This window comes from Equus przewalskii, chromosome 3, assembly GCF_037783145.1.
Source record: "Equus przewalskii isolate Varuska chromosome 3, EquPr2, whole genome shotgun sequence".
NCBI lineage: Eukaryota > Metazoa > Chordata > Mammalia > Perissodactyla > Equidae > Equus > Equus przewalskii.
The window spans coordinates 9,502,194-9,524,633 of record NC_091833.1 but is presented as its reverse complement, the minus strand read 5'-3'; the positions used below and the strand labels follow the sequence as shown (position 1 = coordinate 9,524,633).

The 22,440-nt window shown below is 48.4% G+C and overlaps 2 protein-coding genes across 3 annotated transcripts in view; one reads left to right on the top strand and one right to left on the bottom strand.

Moving 5' to 3' along the window:
• Positions 1–8,242, bottom strand: part of COQ9 (coenzyme Q9) — a 14,057-nt gene extending 5,815 nt beyond the window's left edge. Inside the window, exons 1-3 of the mRNA XM_070613704.1 lie at positions 8,086–8,242; positions 5,309–5,477; positions 4,016–4,151 (exon numbers count right to left, since the gene is read on the bottom strand). Coding sequence (XP_070469805.1) covers positions 4,016–4,151; positions 5,309–5,477; positions 8,086–8,155 — 375 coding nt within the window. The 5' untranslated portion in view covers positions 8,156–8,242. The remainder of the gene's footprint in view (positions 1–4,015; positions 4,152–5,308; positions 5,478–8,085) is intronic.
• CIAPIN1 (cytokine induced apoptosis inhibitor 1) lies at positions 7,768–22,440 on the top strand. 2 transcript variants are annotated; one of them, XM_008540916.2, is made up of 9 exons: positions 7,768–8,310; positions 11,894–12,068; positions 12,551–12,703; positions 14,140–14,216; positions 15,146–15,314; positions 16,994–17,067; positions 17,939–18,054; positions 20,775–20,856; positions 21,368–22,440. In XM_008540916.2, exons 2-9 carry the CDS (start codon positions 11,912–11,914, stop codon positions 21,476–21,478), a joined length of 939 nt encoding a protein of 312 aa, XP_008539138.2. In that variant the 5' UTR covers positions 7,768–8,310; positions 11,894–11,911; the 3' UTR covers positions 21,479–22,440. The 2 variants fall into 2 exon arrangements, with proteins under 2 accessions (XP_008539138.2, XP_070469806.1); XM_070613705.1 differs by having other exon boundaries at positions 8,300–8,418.

Sequence of the window (22,440 nt, the reverse complement as noted above, 5' to 3'; positions counted from 1 at the left end):
AAACAAAACTTTTCTTACAAAATTTTTCTTAACGAGCTGTCACGGAGTTCACAGAGCCACAAAGATCCTCTGCTATTCCCGATATAGGGCAATCACTGAGCAACTACTGGTGGCAGAACCCTGAGAGCAGCAGGGACAGAGGGCAGAAAAGGAACAGAAGAAACATCAACTCTCAACTCCCACCGCTGGGAGCGGGAAAGGGGCTCTTTTAGGGGAAGAACACAGCCCTCTGGAGAGCAATGAGGCACGTTCACATCCACATGGGAGTGGAGCAGCATCAGGACGAACGGTGACCGCGAGCTCACCGTGCGCCAGGCACCCTGCTAAGCGCCACACACACACCATCTCACTGCAGCCTCTCGGCACTCCAGCCGGCGGGGATTACCATCATCCACAGTTTACAGAGGCAAACGGGGGCTTCCAGCCCGTAACCGCCAGGCTAGACTGCCTCCGATACACACGTCACAGGAACCTCAAAAACATCCGCGCTCTCCGGGCCAGTCGCTGAGTTACTGTCCCTCAGCTCCCAACCTGCCCTCCTCTCCTTGGCTTCGGGACGCAGGGGGGGGCTCTGCAAACCACGCTGCTGGCTCCGTGGGGGGCTCTCTGCCAACAGGGTCGCTGGAGGGAGACTGCGCGGCTGGAGGAAGGAGGGACTCGCTCCTTCCTGTTGACTTATCTGCTAGTGGTGTGTGAGCGCCAGCCAGGGGTTGCTCCTTCACCGTGGCTGCTCCTTCACCGTGGCGGCAGCTGAGCCCGGGCTGCGGTTCTCCCAACACCTGCAGGACAAGCTCCTCCTCTCCCTGCCCTCCAGCCACTCCACCACGCCTCCAGCCCCCACAGGTCGCGTGCCAGCCCCAAGGGACTCTTCCTCCAACTTAGAGACACCAGCGCCAGCGGGGCAGCACCTCCCCCTCAGAGGTCTGGGTCTCACCTCCACGGGGCCTCTCCTTCAAGCTTCCAGTTTTAGTAATTCCAACTCTGCCCTTAGCGCTGGGGATGGAGCCACTTCCTGCAATTGCTCCTTCCATATACCTTCGTGGTTTTTTTTTTTTCCAGTTACCTAGTTACCAACCTTACACCTATTAACAATTCTTTGTATTAAATTCTCTCTGTCTGAACAACTGGTGTAGTTTCTAACTCCTGATTGGTTCTCTCCCTGAAAGACCAACTCCACTTCTTGGAATTTGTCCTGAAGAAACCAACCAGACTCAGAACTAGAGTATACAACTAGGCTTTGGGGAGAGAAAAAAAAAAAAAAAATTGGCAACAGTTGTTAGCTCAGGTGCCAATCTTTAAAAAAAAAAAAAGAACCCAAGCAGAAATGTACTTAAATATGCTGTACAAATGGGTTTATAACACTAAAAAACTGGAAACAATCCAAATGTTTATCAATTGAGTTCAAGTAAATACAACAGGTATTATGCAGCCACTATAAACGGAGAAACGCAGAGTGAAAAAAGCCAAAGAACCATAGAATATTCAGTATAATCATATCTTTCCAAATAATCCTGCTACATTTCTGGCCTCTACTGGTTCCACAACTTTCTGCAATGATTCTTTCCCACCCTCTCCACGACCTCCCGACCCTTGTCTCCTCCCACTCTTTCCTACTTCAGGTTCACGAGACAACCACACCTACACCACAGGGAAAACAGCCGCCATCCCTGGGAACTCCCCCAAGGTTCCGCAGCTGTCTCCTCTAACTTGGCCCCTAATCCACCTAGGGCCAGCCCTTCCGCCCGCTGTCCCGTCTCACAATCCTGGCCTCCAAGGAAACTCAAGCCTGATTTTGCCACTTTCTCTTGTATCTTCGCCCTCACCTCGCTTCTCTCCCATCAGTGTTCAAACGTGTTCAAACTCCCAGCCCACTTCCCCTGCTTGGCACACACCTCCGCAGCCAAACGCCTCTCCACTCCCTTACCCTTTACTCCCCAACCCGCTTGAGTTATTCCTGACCCGGTACTCCCCCGAGACGGCCGGCCGCTGCCACAGCAACCAACATCCAGTTGCCTAACCCGCATTCTCCCGCGCTGCCTCCAACACCAGGCTCCTCGACCTCTGTCGTCCAGGCCAGCTCGTCCTGTTCTTCCCACCCTCAAATGCCAGAGCCCTGAGGGCCCAGACTCCTGTCCTCTCACATCACACTCGTGTCACCCTAGGCAACCTCACTCACTTCTGTGGTTTAATTACCATGTACATATGTTGATAATGCCCAAACACGTACTCTAGTCCAGATACCTCCTCAAGTTTTAGACTTGCGTGCTTCAGGGGCCCCCTTGTTGACCCAAAGATCCTTTATACTCAACAAAGCTCCAGATTGTACCCATGATCCTTCCCCAAACCTGGTCCTCTTCCGGTGGCCCTAATCACAGAAAACAGCACCAGGTACCCATACATGCAAACCCGCAACTCTGGTGCCATCTCATCACTCTGTCACTACATCACCAAATCCACCCACTTGTATCCACACTCACTGCCATTGCTCCAGGCAGCAAACCCTCATCTCTCCCGCATGACTGGCAGCAGCCCGCAGTGACTGCCTCTAATCCATTTTCAGCCAGCAGCCAAAATGGTTTTAAAACGTCAAATGTAATCCTTTATCTTCAATCATTCTTAGAATAAAAGCCTAACTCCTTAACATGACCTTTATGACCTTCCCGCAGCCGGCTCAGGTCAAGCCTCCTCCCCCACCCCCTGTGTGATGGTTCTCTCTGGCTGTTCGAACATGGCAGGCTGCTCTCCATTTCTCCCTCTGGACTCGTCCACCTCCCACCCCCTCCAAAGCAGGAAAAGCCTACCCCTCCGTCAGCTCTCAGTTCCAAGCCTCCCCCGACACCTCCTCACCCTCACGCGACAGGGCCCTCCATGCTGTCTCAACAGTACCCTTCCCAACAGCACTTATGACACTGTACAAGGACGCATCCGTATGCATTTGATTAATGTCGCTAGACTGGACGCTCAACAAGGGCAGACCTGTGTCCACCTCCACCATGATGATGCCCCTAGGACCTGCCACAGTGCCTAGTGCACACTACTTGCTCAACAAACATTTAAAGAATGAATGATTAGTAAGTGAGTTTTTTTAAAATTTGAAAGAATAGGGATTAAAATGTTGACAGTAGGATCTTTGGCGTACATAGATGACTTTTACATTCTGTTTTATATCTGTATTCTTCAAAGTTTTCACAATGAGTGCACAGTGGAGTAACACAGTATACACATTTCACTTTGACTTCTGTCACCATATGTGCTCTTGGGAGAGACTGAGTGACAACAAGAGAAATGACAGTTAAATTTAAGGACAGCAGCAAAGCTGGCCGTTGTCCCATTTCAGGAGCATGTGTCCTGCAGCAGGCTTGGGATGGGAGACCCGAGTCTGTAATTCCCTCAGTCTCAGTGCTCACAGACTCCTCGCAGGATGGTCTGGCTATGCTTGACGATTCTGCGCCACACGGCCGAAACACGAGCCTACTGCTTCATCTAAAGCAGCAGTCCATTCCAGGGCATGAGGAAATGCTGACTGTCAGCTCACTGAGAAAAACAAGGTGTGTCGGTCTCCAAAGTCGTACTTTGTTGGGAGTTTTCAAATACCATATTTCATCAATTCTAGGATGCACACGTTTTCATTTTAAGCCATTGGTGTGAATCATACAATTGATGATGTGTCTTAATTTAATAGATAGCATTTTTCATTTTTAGTGACACATAAATAACGGTGTTTCTTACAACCAGTGGCATCTTAGAGTCAATGAAATACGGTAGTTTGGATCATAGGCAATGCTTACCTAATGGGCTGCCTTTAGAACCTAACTCCCAGGAACCAACTCTATGTGATCTTTTCTATATGAAAAAATCATTTATAAATAAAGCCATTTCCACCCTATTGGGAAAAAACCACCCCAAACCCAGAAAATCCTGTAGCAGTGCGGGGCTCTGAGCTGGGCCGGAAGAAGCGGGAGGCCCTCTGCTCTGGCTGACCTTGGTCAGGCCACCCCGCCGCAGCCACACGCACCTGGGCTCCCTCGGCTATGGCCTCCGCTGTCCAGCCATGGGCAGGCACGAACTCCAGGGCTGCTGTCAGGATGCGGTGCTGCAGCTGCTCCTCACTCTCATAGTCCTCCTCCTCCTCGCCGCCCTGGTCTGTGTACCTGAGACCCGAATCCAAGAGACATGGGGACAGAGCCCAGCACACCTCATCTCGCCCCCTGCTGCCTGGCAGCAAAATGTGCCCCACCAGAGACCACCGGCTCTGTGCCTCCCTGAAGCACATGTTGGGAGGACATCTACCTTTGTGTCAGTAGCAGAGTTTCAAAGCAAACGCAGTAAAAATCACATCGTCCTTCCCCTCCCGTATAGTCACTGAGGGAGGGGAACCAGTGAGCAAGGAAGGCTCACACGACAGGAAGGCAGGTGCTCCCACGGCCCCTGGATTTCCCTGTTTATAGCCCTCAGCACACTGTTTATTTATCTGTACTTGCACCAGACTGACTGCATGAGGGCAGGGATAGTAGTCATATTACTCACGGGGCCTGGTACAAAGTAGACCCTCAGAAAATAGTTGTTAAACCGAAATGAGAAGTACTTTAATCAGGAGACCAGAAAAATGACTGGGAACACTCTAATTTCAGAGCTAAAGGAACTAACTTCTCAGTGGTAGAATTAAGAAGAAAAAATATCTGATGGAAATGTAAATTATTATTACCTTTCTGAAGGGCAATTTGGCTCACATATGTAACAAAATGTTAAATGTGCACATCCTTTGACTCAGTGTCCCTCTTGCTGAATCACACACTTTATTACACTGTCTTTCATCCTAGTGAAGAAAATCCCCATATTCATCAATAAAAGATAGGTTAAGTAAATTTTGGAACTGCCATTTGCTGGAATATTATGCAACCATTAAAATAATACAGACTGTGAAAGGACATTAAAAATGTACTGTTGAGTAAAAACACAGGTTCCAGGGCAGCATGTATAGTGTATAGTGTAATTAATCATTTACTATATACAGAGGTTTATACATGAAATATGCTTAGAGAAACATCTGAAAGGATATTCACAAAAATGTTGGCAGAGTTATTTCTGGGTTTGTGATTTCTGGTCATTTTTGCTCTGTTTTTGTGAACTACTTTTTATTGTTTAGATGTTTTAGAATGTACAAGCACCATTTTCATTAACAAAAAAAAAAAGTTCCTCTCAAAGATAGTCTTTAAAGTGATTAAAGGTGAGAAGGGGGAGAAGGAGAAGAGATACACCCAAGGATGCAGAGTGGCCAGAAATGGGGGGACTGGGGTTCGGTGCCTACCTGGGGGGTGAACGAGAAGAGTCGGGACTGGGTTCTTCTGACCCCTGTGTCTCCGAATGCTCCTGGGAAAAAGACGGGGGAGGCTGCTGCTTCTGCTCGTCTGAAGACCTTAGCTGCACAGCTGAAGCACGGAAGGCACGTGGCACCAAGGCTGGTCGGCAGGAGGACACTAGAACAGAAACCGGGCTGTCAGTCAGGGACACTCAATGGAGAAGACCTTTTGAGACCCAGAAAGATATGAAGGCTGGGGAAGAGGAAAAGCAGGACAGAGTCTACTCCAGAACCACTTATCCAAGTGTTGGGTCCCAGACGAAAATCTCAGGTAAACTGGCAACCTTGCGACAGGTTGTGGAGGCAAAAGTATGAGCTGGGAAACAGACGACCTGGCTTCTAAGCCTGTTTCTATCATTTGTTAGCTGCGTGGTAATGGGAAAACCATTTCATCTCAAAAAGTGTGATTTTAAAATGTGCAAATTAAGAGTAATAATCTCTACTTGCTCGATGGGAGCGTTGTGAGGCCCAAACAAAAAATGATAGTGACCTGTAAAATGTTAGATATTCATCTATTATGGCAAGAGCACTGGACTAGCGATGAGAAGGGCTGAGTACTGACTCCCCAGTATTCACATGGCATCTCTATCTGCTTTCTCATCTGCAATACTGCAACACCTCACTTACTTTAGGAAAGGGCTTTTGGAAAGTATAGCACTGTGTTTCCTAGCATAGGCTCGTACTACTTTTTTCTTTCCCAATATTTTATGATAAAAACTTTTAGGAGCTGGCCTGGTGGCATAGCGGTTAAGTTCACACATTCCATTTTGATGGCCCACGGTTCACAGGTTTAGATCACAAGCAAGGACCTACACACTGCTCATTAAGCCATGCTGTGGCAGGCATCCCACATACAAAATAGAGGAAGATGGGCACAGATATTAGCTCAGGGCCAATCTTCCTCACCAAAAAAAAAATTAAACACAATTTCAAACACAGAGACCAGTTGAAGGAATTGTGGCATGAACACCTGTATAACTACCCCTAGGTGCTAGATAGCCATCCCTCCTACTCTTCATTCATCGATCCATCTTATTTTTTGATGCATTTGTTGCAGACCTCCGTATTCTCCAGCTCTAAACATTTCAGCATGCATATCATTAACTAGAGTTCAGTATTTATTTACTGTTCTTTTATTGAGGTCACACCTACTTTTAATGAAAGGTATGAATCTCAAACATGCCAATTCCGAGTTGTGACAAATGTATACACTGGAATAACCTGAACCCCTATCTGGAGATTATCATCACCCCAGAAAGTTCCCTCATGTTCCTTACCAGTCATTCCCCACCAACACCGTTCTGAATTTTTCATTTTAGTTTTGTCTGTCCTGGAATTTCATCTAAATAGAATCATACAATATGGCCTTTTTGTGTAAGACTTCTTTTGCTTGGTATATTTTTGTAGATTGATTCGTATTTTTGTGTAAATCAGTAATCGTTAGTTTTTATTGTAGAGTAGTATTCCATTAAGAAACACTATTCTGGGGCTGGCAAGGTGGTGTAGTGGTTAAGTTTACACGCTCTGCTTCAGCAGCCTGGGGTTTGCTGGTTCAGATCCTGGGCACAGACCTACATACAGCTCATCAAGCTGTGCTGTGGCAGCATCCCACATGTAAAATAGAGGAAGATTGGCATAGATGTTAGCTTAGGGACAATCTTCCTCACCAAAAAGAAAGAAAGAAAGAAAGAAGGAAAGAAACACTATTCTATTGATAGACATCTGGGCTGTTTCAGTGTTGGCTATTATAAATAAAGCTGTTTTGAATACACTTGTACAAACCTTTTTGTGGATATATGCTTTCATTTCTCTGGGGTACATACCTAGGAGTGGATGTGCTGGGTCACTGGCATCACTTTTACTAAACATTTAACTTAGAGTTTTGTAAAAAACGACAAAAGGGCACTCATTTTTTTACATCTATGGACTGAGGGAACAACGATTTTAAAAGAAATACAGCACAGTATGTGTAAGAATATCAATAGTATCTGTACAGAAAAAATGGAGCAAATATTCATAAAACTATGAAAAGGGCAGGGGGGGGTCCCAAAGCAATGTTGCAGAACCACGGCGGTTCACAAGATTTCAGGTAACATGCAGAAGAACAGTTATTATTTCATTAGTTATATATTTACGTTAATGTGCCAATGCATACGTTCTATTTATGGACGGTGACACTGGTTTTCTGCTTAGGGTAGTGATATAGTTTCCTCCTTTAAGTAAAAGTCTATATATTTAAGAACTCAGATGTATAAACAAAAATACTGAAATACAGTGGCAAAGGTGGTAGGAGAATATCACAGAACTACTGAAGTAGAGGGGAAACGACTGACTTATGAAATGATGGACTGGGCGCTCGCTCTTGCTCTTCCCAGCTCGGTCCCTCCAGTGGTCCCGGCCCAAAGACCGGGTCCCAGTCGGACAGTGCGGCGACCGACACGCTACGTGACCTTGCGCACTCCAACCCTCTCCAGCGCCCCGTTAACTGCATTAAATGGGAGTGGCAGGCCTGCTCCGCTGCTCATGCCCATCACGGCTCCAGACCAGCGCAGAAGCCAGCAGGCGGCCCGTTCAAGTGCGCGACGCCGGCGACTCCGCGTCCGTGCCCTTCACCTCACCTTGCTCGCTGGCCGCCACGGCGGCCTCCTCCGCCCTGCACCCAGCCCAGGTCGGCCTCGCGCCCCCTCCCCGCTCCTCCCTGCTCTCCGGCTCGGCCACCCCCTCACCCGGCAGGCACCGCAGCTGCAGGAGCCTCCAGCCCGCCCGACCGAGCGCGCCGGACACCGCCGCCGCCATCTTAGAAGCGGGCACGCCGCCGCTGGCGACGCGACGCCAGCGCGACGCTCCCACTTCCGCCCCCCTCGCGCGCCCGGAGTCTCCTCCTCTCGCGAGAGGCGCGAGGCGCGGAACCGGTGGCTGAGGACGTGCGGGGAGCGAGCGCCGGGCACCAGGTGAGCGCTGTTCTGGCGGCCCGAGAGCCCGAACTCCCTCAACGGTCCCCTCCCGGCCCACTCTCGTCCCTAAATGCTCTCATATCCTATTCCCAGCCCCGTCCATCGGTGGGTCCGCGGCATGGCCACCTCCCCGAGGACCCCGGCGAGGTTCTGCCCCGGGGGAAGCGGCGTGGGGGGCCCCGGCTCCTGGCGCCGCGCTGCTCGCCCATCGGGGCTACGCCAGCCCTCCCGCCCCGGCCGGCCTGAACCCCCGGGCAGCGCGCCGAGCAGGAGCCGCGCTGAGCCGGGGTGCGGGAGACCTGGGTCCGAGACCCGCGTCTGCGGTAGCCGGCTGTGGGGACCTTGGGCCTCACGCCCTCTACTCAGACGTTGGGGGAGCTGCAGTTCGGTCTCGGGGGCGGGTGGGTACCTGAACCTATAACTGAGTATTTCCCCAACTTGCCGGCTCGGAAGAACCATCTAGGATGCTTATTAATACATCGGTACCCAGATCTTTCTCCTGGAGAGTTGATTCAGTACATCTGGGTGTAGTCCTTGAATCTTATTTTAACAAACGCCCCAGGTGATTGGTAGGATCCGCATGTTTTGGAAAGGCTGGTGGCGTTCGTTCTGACGTCGAGTGCCAAGCTCTGGGTGACTCAGGGAGGTCACGGACTAGTCACTAAACAGACACGTAGATGCAGAGCGCCTCACTGCGCTGTAGATAATCAGGGAAGGCTTCATGTTACTAGGAAGAAGTAAAGGGTTTTGGGGTTACGGATTAGGGACGACAGGAGCTAAGCAAGCATGGCACTCTGTAAATTTTGTGTTTGCAGTTGGGCCCTGGTCTTTGTGTCTGTTGTGCACACCCCTTATCAACTCTCTTTTCAAAACATCTTGCTCTCCCCTGCATGAGCGTGTGGGAAGCCCTCCTAAGTCAGAGCTACTCCCCGGTGTTAAAATTTCAGATCCATAGCTCTGAATTTCGGTAAAGCGCTGCTCATCTCTCCATGAGGTTTTGTTTCTGAGTTCTGTCCACCTATCATCAGAGGAGCCTTTCCTGTGGAAATTCTAGCATTGGGTGTCTTTTCTGAAACCCTTAACTCTTGACACACACTTCATTGCCTGCAGACAAAGTCTTCCATTTCTTTTCCTTTGAATTTTCTGTTTCCTTTCTGATTGTCACCTTTTTTCTCTGTATGTGTGTGTGTGTGCGTGCGCTTGGCGCGTACATGCCTGTGCATGTAGGTGCACGAGCTTCAGTCAGTTCGTTTTAATTAAAATTTTCCTTTCTGATAACTGTCAGTATTTTCAGAATTTTTTATGCGCCTGACTTAAAAGGATTTGATCCTTGGTTTGAACTGATACCGGAACTTCAACCCTGTTTTTTTCTTTTGGCCCTCTTCGTCTTTAAGAGGAGCCAGATGCCTCAAGATTTGTTTGGTGGGTGCCTTCAAACAAGTGCATCTCCAGAAGTTGTTCTCTCACTCTGCTTTCACTGCCTGCCAGTAATTGTTCAGAAGAGCTGTGGGCGTGTGCGGCTGTCAGCATGGGGGGGGCTGAACAAGCAGGTTCAGTGACATGACAGTGACTTCTTCACTCCACCTCCTTTAAGTTGTGAAACTGGGCTCTGAGTCATACTTCTAAATATGTTGACTGAGATGCTGGACTGAGAGGTTGATGACTGACCCGTGGTCGTGTAGCTCATAAGTAGAAGATCCAGTGGTGGACGGAAACCCAGTCCCTCTGCGTTCAGATCCTGTGCTCTGTGAAACTCGGCCCCCACAGAGGTTGCTGAAGAAGCCTAGGCATCTGGCTCTGTGTTTTTCTCTAGCTAATAAGTAACCTTGGGCCCCTCGTTCATGAGGGTTTCCTGTGAGGATAGTGCAAGGTTGTAGTGGTCACTGGTGGACGGGGAGCTTGTCATCTCTTTCTGTTGTCCCAAGGGAGAACCTGTTCCAACATTGTTCTAGAAACAGGTCATTTATTTCTTATGACTTAATGCCCAGCAATCCATATTTCTGTCTTCCCTGGCTGGTTCGTAAATGGGAAATTGACCCCGAGTTGCTTACCTTAAAGTGCAAGGGTTCTTCTCCCACATCACGTGACAGTTAACAGCATAAAGGTTTCAGTTCTTGATGGTGTGCTTTTTAGGGATTTAAAAACCACAATTCAATGACTAAGGCATCCTGCTTGTGTGATAACACTTGGCATCCTTTTACTGCGGCTTGCAGTCAGGTCAGAATACTGAAGAGTGAGCATCCACATGGAAAGAACCAGATGAAAGGCTTGACAGAGTGAAAATGTACAGGTTTTCATAGAAGATGGGGGGATTCAGTTTGGAGAGGGGGGAGATACAGGTGGAGCCAGATTATGGAGGACCTGAACCCAGAACACTAGATTCGTCTAGAACACTAGGTAGATGCTCTAGAAAGGAAAACCTTTAGTAACTCCTTTAGGAAATGAGCAAGAAGATAAGGTATTATAGTATTTAAGGATAACTGGCTAATGGGGCATGGTTTGTAGGCAGAGGAGCACGTCATTTGAAGTGAACATTTTTAAAGAAGGAACGTGGTCTAAAGTCAGCCCCAGAGTGTCTGTGGTGGCGGCGTTGTCGCTGAGTTGGGCCCTCTGCGGAAGACAGAGGTGTTCAGTTTGAGCCTGATCCCTGCTTGGCCCTCTCCCACAGCTTGTCTTTACGGCACTTGTTAAATGGGAAACTCGGCAGCCTTAATGTTTGAGAGAGAAAGGAGGAACTGAGCAGAGCACTATCTCCTGACCTCGTTTCATTGTGAGCACTTCTAGCCTCAGCTGAGTATCAAGTGGAAGAGAAAGGGGATCCTTGGGGGAAATTTCCGTAGGTTAAGAGCCCGAGCTTTGCAGTCCTATGGGTGTAAATTCGAATCTCAGCTCTTACTTTATCCACACAACACTTACTGGTTGAACTGGGCAAATTCAGTTTCCTGGGTGTAAAATGGGGATAATATTTAGTTTGAGGTTGTTCTGAGCTTCAGTTGAAATCATGGATGTAAAGTGCTTTGAATAGTCTGGCTAGTGTTAAACGTTAAAGAACGACATAGTGGATACTGTTGATCACGGGAAATTCAGTGGAATTGAATTTTCATATTTTAATGAAAGGGAAAATATCATATCCAATTTGCTAAATTTAAATATGTTGTCTCTTTTTAAAAAAAACATTAAGCATGTGGTTGGGTTGTGTCTGCCAATTTATTTGCCTTCCTTGCTGAGTCATACTTCTGCCTAATGAATGTCCTGTGTCTTTTATATTCTGGCCAAGCTGAGTTGTCACAAATCAAAGAGGAAATAATCCTTCTGTCTTCAGCCTCTTTACTTGACTGCTAGTCAGGATTCTCACCAAGGAGCCACCTGCGTGGTTTGGGAACGTTGCGGTTATGAAACCTAGAGGGAATGGGTTCATTTCCTCAGACTCTAGTATTGACAGTAAGGTTTGCTAATGTGGTCAGCATTCCCTGGGAGGTCAGAATTAGGTTGTGATCTAAGCTCGTCTGCTGGTACTCCGGGGAGGAAATTGCACTTTGTCCCTGCTCAGTCTTGGCTCTCCCATGGCCCACGGTTTTAGGTCTGCAGTGCTGCAGGAATGGCAGACTTTGGGATCTCAGTGGGCCAGTTTGTGGCAGTCATCTGGGATAAGTCCTGCCCCGCGGAGGCTCTGAAAGACCTGGTGGATAAGCTTCAGGCGTTGACTGGCGATGAGGGCCACGTGTCTGTGGAAAACATCAACCAGCTGTTGCAGTGTAAGTGCCCACCCAGGTCTTCTCTCCAGGCTGGGGTGAGGGGGTGATGGGAACGCTGCACTTCTGTGCTTCCTCGATAGCTGAGTTTCTGCTTGCCGTGGCCCGTGATAGGAGTGGGCGGTCCCCGTGTTGTTTTTTACTTGAGATATAGTGGATTTAGGAGTGTAGTTGATGATTTGTGCAGGTATGTTATTGTTCCTTAGATATTCTGCACTTTTCAAAAGGCTTACTCTTCAGCTTCCTTTTTTACTTCTTTCCCTGAACATGTAAAAGGATATGAAGTTAGTTAAAGGCTGAGGGAGAGCAGGGCAGCAGTGGCGGTGCCCCTCTTGCTAGTAATGGTGGGATAACAGCGTTTGCTGTACAGGTGGGCGTTTGTTCTCCCAGGGCCAGGCCCGGAGCCTTTGTGGGGGCTTGGGAGGGAGCGGGAGATTGCTTCTGGGGCCCAGGGGATTGCTGACTTGAATCTTCCTTCTTTGCAGCTGCCCACAAAGAGTCGAGCTTTGACATCGTTTTGTCGGGGGTAATTCCTGGAAGCAGCATTGTGCACAGCGCTGAGATTTTGGCTGAGGTGGCCCGGATCCTTCGGCCCGGGGGATGTCTTTTTCTGAAAGAGCCAGTAGAGACAGCTGTGGGTAAGGAAGTCTTCATTTGGAAGACTGGAGTGTAACAGGGTTGAATCTTAGGGGTGTTTGCTGCCTCTCTCTGAGCAGGAGTCGTCATTTAGAGATCACTGTTCATATAGCCCAGCCGTCTCCTTAGGGATGAATTATTGTAAGAGTCTGAAGCAGCACATCTGAACAAATTGTGATCTTTGACCCATTAGGTGGTATAGTAGAAGGGAACTGCCCATCTGAAAATGGCTGGATCCTTCAACAGGTGAATGGTTAAACTTTGGTACGTCCATCCCATGGAAAAGTGTGCAGCAATAAAAAGAAACAAACTATTGATACGTGCAGTAACTCGGATGAATCTCAAGGGAATCATGCTGAGTGAAAAAATCCAGTCTCAAAAGGTTACATGCTACATGATTCTGTTCATAGAACATTTTAGAAGTAAAGTTATAATGAGGGGGAACAGATTGGTGGTTACAGGCACTTAGGAATAGGAGGGAGGGGGTGTATGAGGCTGTGAAGGATTCCTTGTGGCGATGGAACATTCTGTGTCTTGAGTGTGGTAGTGGTTACATGAATCTACATGTGTGATAACATTGCATAGAACTGCACACACACGTGCGTGTAAAGCTGGTGAGATCTGGATGAGCTCTGTGGACTGCCAGTGACAGTTTCCCGGCTTCATGCTGTACTGTAGTTGTGTAAGATATTGCCATGGGGAGACGAGGTGAAGGGTCCCAGAGACCTCCCTGAACTTGTTTTTTAAACTTCCTGTGCATCTATAGTTAATTCAAAGTAAAAAACTTAAAAATAATAACTGGAAGTCTGGGAGTGATGAGGTTACTGTTGATTCATGTGAAACTAATGGTTGAATCCAAGGGATAGAAACTTCTCTTTTTTGCTCGGTGGTGAAGCTGTCAGAGTCATTCAATTCTGAATTTTTAGCAGTCTTTACTAGACTTTCCATCAAAATGTGATCACTTGTTTCATCATAAGATAGTAGAAGTGAAAGTATTTTGAAATGTATAAAGGTAGTTTACGTGGAACTACAAACTTGTGACGTATGCAGCAGATCAGCCTTCTTTGCTGGAGTTAACCCTTGGGTTGCTAAGCGCAGTGTCTCTTGTCGAATTATATGGAGAGTGCACCTATGAGCCCTACAGTTCCTCAGCCCCTTTCTCAGTCATTGTCCAACATCCCCTGGAAGGTCAGGTATTTCCGAGAAGCAGAAGATATAATAATAATGGAATTCTTATCTAACGCTTGAGAACATAGGTAGGTGCACTGTGAACAACCAAAAGGATTTTTAAAATTAAAATACTGTCACTAAAATATATATATGTTGAACAGAATAGGTTGTTATTGTTTTAATGCCTGCCGACCCAGACAGGATGGAGCCTTTATTATTTTTCCTGCTTTGACCTGTAAAGCTGTTAACAGGGTTTTCCTCCTGGCAGTTAACAACAGCAAGGTGAGGACGGCATCCAAGCTGTGCTCGGCCCTGACTCTGTCTGGTCTGGTGGAAGTAAAAGAGGTATGTTGGTAGACAGCCTTTCCCGGGAATTTAAACCTTGGGTGGCTAAAGCCAGTGTCTCTTTGTCAGACGATACAGAGAGAATCGGGGGAAGTAACAGCCTTGAAGGCGAGGGGATCAGTGTGGCTTAGGCTAGGAAACAAGTTGAGAAGTGCTTGCCTCAAAGGACAAACATCTGGGAATAAATCTCCTTTGAAGAGAGTGAGCTTGTACCCATGTGGGTTGGGGCACATTCTGGTCTCAAAACTGGTTTAGTGGTGGTGACTGCTGTGTCAGTAAGGTCACGTGCATGTATTGTTCCGTCACTAGCTTTTTAGGTATCTAGACATTCACCACCTCAGCGTACTTCCCCTTGTTCTTGTTAATACTGAACGCTGTCCGGTGCTTAGATGGGCTGTGATTTATTTAACCATCCTATAATTGTTGGACACAGAAGTAGCACCCCGATCCTTTTTTCTACCTGTACTGTCTGCTCCTTCTTCCCAAGGAACAGAGAAAGCATTTCCCTCCCCCATGGTTCTTTTTCCTTCTGTTTGGTTACTGCTGTCTTCATTGTGGGCATGCTTCCCCACTGTAGGCTTCGACCCGCTTCTGTGGGACCATTTCTGATTCATCTTTACAGTCATAGTCATTGCAGCCCCACAGTGACTAGCACAGCGCTACACCTAATAGATCGATATTTGATAAGTACTTTAAACCTTTCCAGAGGGTAGGCTTAAAGGAAACGCGCTGACAAAAGTTACACTCTCGGGTTCTGGGCCCTGAGAAACTGAATGTGAGGCGTGAGGTGAGGTCTGTTACGTAAGGATGTCCCGCTGTTACGTGCTTATCCACGGAAGTGAGTATCTGGCTCCTGTCTAGGTGGCCACAGCGAAACAGCATTTTGTAGCAGGAGTGTGGCGTAATCCTTTTGATGTCTTGAATTACAGCTGCAGCGGGAGTCCTTAAGTCCTGAGGAGATGCAGTCTGTCCAGGAGCACCTGGGGTACCACAGTGACAGCTTGCTCTCTGTGCAGATCACAGGCAAAAAACCCAACTTTGAAGTGGGTTCTTCTAGTCAACTTAAGCTTTCTATTGCCAAGAAGTCTTCTCCTTCAGGTAAGGCTGGCCTAGGGACATTCTTCTGTCTGAATGGGCCTGGAAGGACGTCGTAGAAATTGAGGCAGAGATCTAAACGAGCTGGTGATATTTTTAGAGGGTTAGTCCTTCCTTAATTTCTGTCATTTCCAAATAGAAGAATGCTTAGTGTACTATTGTCCTGGACATTTTCGGATCCTAGACTGAAATAATGCATAGGTATTGTGCAGTTCAGCCGCTTCTGCACCAGAGGACACGGAGGCGGCCTGATTCTCGAGGCCTGAGTCACATAGCTTAGCTAAGGAAGTCTTTCCTGGCCCCAGAATTACAACATTTATCCTCAGAAGACCTCACAGTGGTGGGAATGGTAAATAAGAGTGCCCTGTGCCTCTCTCCTTTGTCCTTTATTTCTGTGCCAGTAAAGTCAGCTTTTCTTCTTGGAGGATCCTAAGACACTTATAAAAATATTTCTTCTCAGAAAATTACGCCTCTCCCTTTGCCACCACTCTCACCCTTCCTATCACTATTTTTTAATGCCTGAGTTGGGAAGAAATGTCCCAGCTGTGAGGTATGCAGAAATTTATAGTACATTCACACTGCCCTCTTTTGACTGTTCAGCCTAAGGCTCCAAGAAACCCTTGGGAGTCCTAACCTTTGGAGTCATGGTTCTGGAATGGGTGGGGACAGCTTGGAGGAGCAGGTGGCTGGTGGAAGGTCTGAGCATCCAGTGGCGACAGTGACCACTGGGGGTGCATTTCCCCCCAAGGCCCCTTTGAGGGCCTGCCGCACTGAATCCGTGGTCTCTGTCTGGCCCTTCCTTACTTTCTCCTGGCCTCGACAGAGAACCCGGAGGTGTGAGGTTTGTCTCCCACAGATTTGTGTTACACTCTAGCTCTGGGACCTGTTTTCTTGTGTGTAACAGGTTGATGTGAAGCTAAAGCTTTGCTCTTTATGATGGTTTTGACACACTTTCTCACTTAATCCTCACGTCTCCTGCAGTAGATATAGGGAGCACCATTCACCCCATGTTCTGCAGAGGAAATCGAAGATGAGGAGAAGAAAGCAGTATAGTGTGAAAGTTAAAGGCATGGGACAGAGCCGGCCCTGATGGCCTCGTGGTTAGAGTTCATTGCGCTCCGCTTTGGCTCCCGGGTTCACATCCCGGTCCGTCAATAGCCATTCTCTGGTAGCAGCTCACGTAGAAGAACTAGAATGACGTAGAACTAGCATGTACAACCCTGTACTGGGGCTTTGGGGAGAGAAAAAAAAAAAACGAGCAAGATTGGCAACAGATGTAAGCTCAGGGCAAATCTTTTCCTGCAAAAAACAAAAGCATTAGACAGACTTGTATTTGTGGCTTTGTATAACTGGCCTCAGTGTCTAAACCTGTTTCCTCATCTACACAATCAGGATGATAAATGCCTCCTGAGGTTGTTAGCAGTATTAAATTAGATGATGTTATAAAATGCTTGATATGGCATCTGGTTAGAAGCGCTTAACAAAGGATGGCTTCTGTTACTCTCAGAAAGCACTTGTCCCGGGTCCTGCCTTTTATAAGTGGTAGAGCTGGGCCTCGAACCCAAGTCTTTTGACTCCCAGTCCAGCGTGTTCTCTAGAGTCTCGATAGAAGGCCCTGACTATGCTTGTCGTTTGTTTCTGCTGCGTTTGTGAGCTCTTGTTCTTTTACTGTTTGGACTCAGGGAAGCCTGCTGTGGACCCTGCAGCTGCCAAGCTCTGGACCCTCTCAGCCAACGACATGGAGGATGACAGCGTGGTGAGTCACGCTGTGGTCACTTGATTGCTTTCTTTATGTCCCGCTTCGGGTATGAGTGGTCGAGGTTTGAAGTGGCCTCTCTGGACGTCAAGTGTGAACGTCTTCAAAGCCCAGCATTGTGGCTGTGCCCGTCCCTGGCACTTGGATTCAGAAGGAAACTCCACATTACTGCTGTTTAAAATTTCTTTTTCAGCATCTCTTTTCCACACAGATTTTCTTGTTCTCACTTCATGTGATATGTTGGAGACTCTTGTAAGCATGTATAAACCTGAAAAGAGTTTGTCAGCGAAACTATTTACGTTGGCCCCTTTGTCTGGGCGAGTCACTCAGCGCGCACTGTCTTAAAAGCAAGGCTTCCCTTCTTTGGTCAGCGCTGTCTGTAATAAAGTTCTGCATTTCTATGACCATTGAAGTTCCAGTGGTGAGCAAAACAGGTTGTGGTTCGTGCCCTCATGGACTTAGATTCATTGTCCACACGTTTATCAAATAATTACACAAAGGTATCAGTATTTACCTTTTTCTCTGGAATTAATATATAGAAAATATTTTATTCTCCTTTTCCTATGACAGCCCTTTATATGTTCAAATGAATATAACCCTTCTCTCTTTGTTCTTCCTGCGCCCTGCACACACACGTATATATTCTCTACACGCTGTAAATTAGTTCCCAGTCCCTCGCAGCCTAATGTCTCTTCCGTGCACATAGGTTGGGTCCCTGCAGTGGTCAGCTTGAGCAGGGTGATCAACAAAGTAGGAGTGTGGGTGCCTTCTCTACATGCACGGTGGGCCTGCTACGGCCGCCAGTGACCTCTTCAGCTTTTCGTTAGCAGAGACCGTGACCTTGTCACTAACTGCATCAAACGCTCTCCAGGAGCTCATTGACTCGGATGACCTGCTGGACCCGGAAGATTTGAAGAAGCCGGATCCAGCTTCCCTGCGGGCTGCCTCCTGTGGGGAAGGGAAGAAGAGGACGGCCTGCAGGAACTGGTGGGTGCTGGCGAGGGCCGGGCTGCACCGCCCGCCGCGGGGAGCGTCTGATGTGCCGGGAATCGCAGGACGTTACTGCTATTAGAGCATGTTTGTTGTGAAATGTGTTGTGCGTGCAGAGCAGTATATTGCGCAGACACACTTGAAAGAATACTAAAATGAACACCCGTGTACTGATGGCCCAGGCTAAGAATCACAGACGTTGCTAGCACCTTGGAAGTCGCCTCTACGTGCTTCCCCAGCTGCATCTCCTGCCCTCCCACAAGCGGTTACCAACCTCCTGAGTTTGTGCTACTCATTCCTGGCTTGTGTGATAGTTCACCACCTATTTGAATCTCCAAACAGTGTATTTAGTTGTGAAGCCCAAATGTGACTAGGCAAGGGAAGGTCGATATTCCACATCTCGGAAGGCTTCCAGGGAAAGAGAAGCTCGACGGGGTCTTCTGGCCCCACTTCTACAAGAGCCCCTTTGGGGGGTCAGTGAGAAGAGTCAGGAGTGAGTTCTGGGAAACGAAGGGCGTGCTGCACTGAGAACACCTGGCAGGGTTGGAGTGTGGCGCGGTGACTGGATGACCGATGAGTTACGGTCCGGAGGAGCGGGCTGCTCTGTGCGTTCTGCTCTCAGCTCTCCCTGGCCTGAGCTCCTCTCAGGAGCAGATGAGCCAGAGCACTTGCACTGGGTGGATGGGGTGTCCTTGGGTGGCCAGCAGGGTTTGGAGGGGAACGCTGAACGTTATCAGCACAGGGTCAAGATAAGCCGAGGACAGAATCTGGACTAGCTCGCCTGCCCGCGGGTAAAAAGGTTGCTAGGATCGCAGCAGTGGTTTGTGACGGTGGCAGCCTTCCACATGTCTGTCTCACCCCACTGCTCCAGTGTGCACTGGGCTTCTGTCCAAGCAGAGCTGGCATGGGACCCCTGCACTGCTCCCTGAGCATTCCCGTCCCTCTGTCTGATGTGGGCCTTTCTGTTTCCTGGGTCCCGTACTTCCTCTTGGTTTTTTCTTTTGGTTTGGTGGAGCAAATGCTACAGTAGATTTTACCTGAGAGGTGGGTTTTGTTTTTTGATTTTTTTTTTAGACTTTGTGTAGCCGAAAATGCCTTTTTTCTCTTGTAAATGATTGGTAATTTAGATACAGAAATCTGGATAGGAATAATTTTCTTACATAGTTTTGAAGACAGTCCTATCTTTCTTCCAGTGATTGTGATGAGAGATCTGAGGCCGTTCTGTTTCTTGATCTTTCTCTAGGATCTCTTTTTCCATTTTGGAAGTCTGTAGAATCTTCTTTATCCCCAGTATCATCTTGTAATCACATGTCCTGAATAGGAATCTGTTTTTACCTTTTGCAGTAGCCACTCAGTTCATCTTTCCAGCCTATAAAGTCCTATCCGTAGTCCTGGGAAATACTCTTTTATTTTGCGTATGACTTCTGTCTTCTCTCTCTGTAACCTGTCACTCGATGTTGGGTCTCTTCGATTGTCGTGTAGTTTTCTTTTCTCTCAGGTTTTCCTTATGCCCTCCTTTCTGGGAAATTTCCGCAGGTTTATCCTCCAAAACCTGTACTGTGTCATTTGGTTTCTACTATCATGTTTTTAATTTCTAGGATTCCTTTTTTTGTTCTTGACTTTTTTGAAGACAGCGTCCTGTTTTTATTTTGTGGATGTGATCTCTTCCCTTTTCTCTTGAGGACAGTGATAGTTCTCTCGAGGATTTTTTCACCCCGCGTCGTCTCTGTTTCCTGCTCGTGCTTTTTTCTTTGAGTTTACTGACTTCTCTGTGGACGCTTTCTTAAGATGCCTGGTGACTGTGGGTCGTCTTCCTGAGTAAGAGTGGAGGATGGAAAGCTCTCTTGGGAGCTCTGAGCATCCAGGTGGGACTTGTTGACTGTGCTTTAGTAAAGGGAACCTGGGTAGGCCTTTTAAGGGTCGTCCCAAAGTCCTATCCTTGGGGCTTTCCTTTTGGATTGGATACATTTCTCAGAGAAGGGGCTTCCTGGTGCTGCCCATTCCAGGCCTTTTAGGGTTTCGGGCTGAAGTGAGGGCTCATGCCCGGCGTTCCTCACTGCCGGCCTGGACTTGAGCTTCCTTCTGTCTCAGTCAGTTCTCCTCCTCTGTCTGCTGTACAGTTTCCAGCGCTGCATTGCGATAGTCCTTGTCTCTGTGGGTTTCTGTCTTAGTGCAGTTTTGGTGGGATTTTGAGGGAAAGTGAAATCAGGTGCCTGCATTCAGTCTGTCCTCTTAACCTGGGAATGCACAAGCTCGTATTTTTACATTAGTTTTATAAGGAGATGGAAAGGGTGGTAAAAAGTTAACTGGCGGGGTGCAGGCTTGCTTCATTCTCATTGTTTTTTTAAATGTGAAAGTTGCCAGCGTTTACAAATCAGGAGATTTCGAGTAAAAATCCTAATGTGTTTTTCTGTTCTTAACTTTGGAAAATATGGCAGCACTGGGTCTGCTGTCCCCCACAATGTTAATCAGCTGAGGCTGAGTAGTGGCTGCCTTTGTAGACAGGGCCTCTCCCGTGGGTCCCCCATTCTCCACCGCTCTTGCTGTCTCCCTAAACAGCCCCACGCATTTATCTTATCTGCCTGGCCCTGTAGGCGTTTGAGTTATGACACCCCAGGATAAAGAGAAGAATCTTAGAGCACATTTTGGCACTGCCAAGGATTTGGAGTTTCTGGGTGGTGGCGAATGTCACTCATCAGCTACTGATTTTCCCCCAGCACTTGTGGCCTTGCAGAAGAACTGGAAAAAGAGAAGTCAAGGGGACAGATGAGCTCCCAACCCAAGTCAGCTTGTGGAAACGTAAGTATCTGGATCATTACTGACTATTCACAGTCCCCCAGTAGTATTGGGCTTCCACTAAGCTAAGCACAGACCAGCTCCTGCTGTGAGGAGTCATTGCCCGAGTATTTTAGTAAGAGACGGACGTGTCCTGTGTCGTGTGTGGGTCCCAACGGGGAGGAGAGCTCATCTCCTGGGTCTTTAGCACTCGCCCGGCCAGAGGGGAGGCCCCTGTCTTCCTCCTTCCTAGGGGGCCTGATGTTATTCAGCCACTTGGCTGAGCTCGGCTGTGATCTGAACTGCTGAGAACAGAGAAATATGGCCTCCTAAGGAACTTTTTGAGACAATTGTTTTTCGTGAAACCAGAGATCTTAAAAACTCTTGAGTATTTGGGTTCCAATTGGACCTACAGATGCACCCAGCCATTTCCTTCAGGCCGCTGTGCCACACTATGAAATGAGGGCCCCTTCTGGCCTGTGTCTCTGGGATAAGCTGCCCTCAGCTTCCCTGTGTGGGTGTCTCTTCTCCACAGTGCTACCTGGGTGATGCTTTCCGCTGTGCCAGCTGCCCCTACCTTGGGATGCCAGCCTTCAAACCTGGAGAGAAGGTGCTCCTGAGTGATAGCAATCTCAACGATGCCTGAGAGAGACCCGACGGGACACATCTGCTCGTCCGGCTGGCTCCTGTCCCTCCAGTCCCACCACTGTGGTTCCTCCTGCATCCTCTGGATTCGCTCACTCTCTCTGAAATCCGTTTGCCAGAGGGTGCTTACAGACAGAGTGACACTGGCCGTGGGGGCAGTGGTGTGCGATGCTGCTATGTATCAGAGACAGGGTGTCACGGGGCCTGGCTACCCTGTGTGGGGGGACCTGTTTCTTCAACTAGTATTAGGGACAGAGAGCACCCTGAGGAGGCCCGTTCCCGATGTCGGATGCTGAGCACAGCGCTCTCTGAGCCCCGACACCCCTGAGCGCTGGCGCTCTGACGGGGAGCCCCACCCCGTGCCCAGCTCAGCAGTAGAGCCGCTGCCGGTCCTCCAGGCTGGTGGTTTCCTCAGTGTGCGGTTCCTGGTGCCGTGAGTCAGGCGTCTCATGACTCCTCAGGGACCAAAGGAATCATTCCTTGGTCGCTGTGATCATATGCAGTGTCCCACCCCCACCCCCTTGCACTGTGTTGTATCTGTGTCCTGTTGTCATTTCTGTTCATTTGCAGTTATTAAACTCGTGTACTTCTGCATGTCAGTTGTGAAGAGGGGATGTGTGTGTGTGTGTGACGCCGACACGGTCATCCAAGCTCAACTTGGGCCACACAACTTCTGGAGAGACTGAGTCCCACACAGATGGGGCCAGTCCTCCACTTAGGATCCGGGCCTCTCTCCATCTACCTTACAAGAGTCCGGATTGGTGAGAATTCAGAGGGAAGCAGGACAGAAATCCGAAGCAACAATAAATCTCTCCGAGCAGGAGACCCTTCCTTCTCGTTGCTGCCCACCCGCACAGACTTGGAATGGAGCTTGCCAAATAGTTGGAGAGATTGGGCTTAAGAGACCTAGATTTTTATGTTTTACCAATAAATAAAAGTGTTCACTGGTATCCGTCCTTGAAA

Coding starts and splice junctions, on each gene's coding strand:
- CIAPIN1 (XM_008540916.2), top strand. CDS start 11,912: ATGGCAGACTTTGGGATCTCAGTGGGCCAGTTTGTGGCAGTCATCTGG. Junction 12,069..12,550: donor CATCAACCAGCTGTTGCAGT/GTAAGTGCCCAC, acceptor CCTTCTTTGCAG/CTGCCCACAAAGAGTCGAGC. Junction 14,217..15,145: donor GTCTGGTGGAAGTAAAAGAG/GTATGTTGGTAG, acceptor CTTGAATTACAG/CTGCAGCGGGAGTCCTTAAG.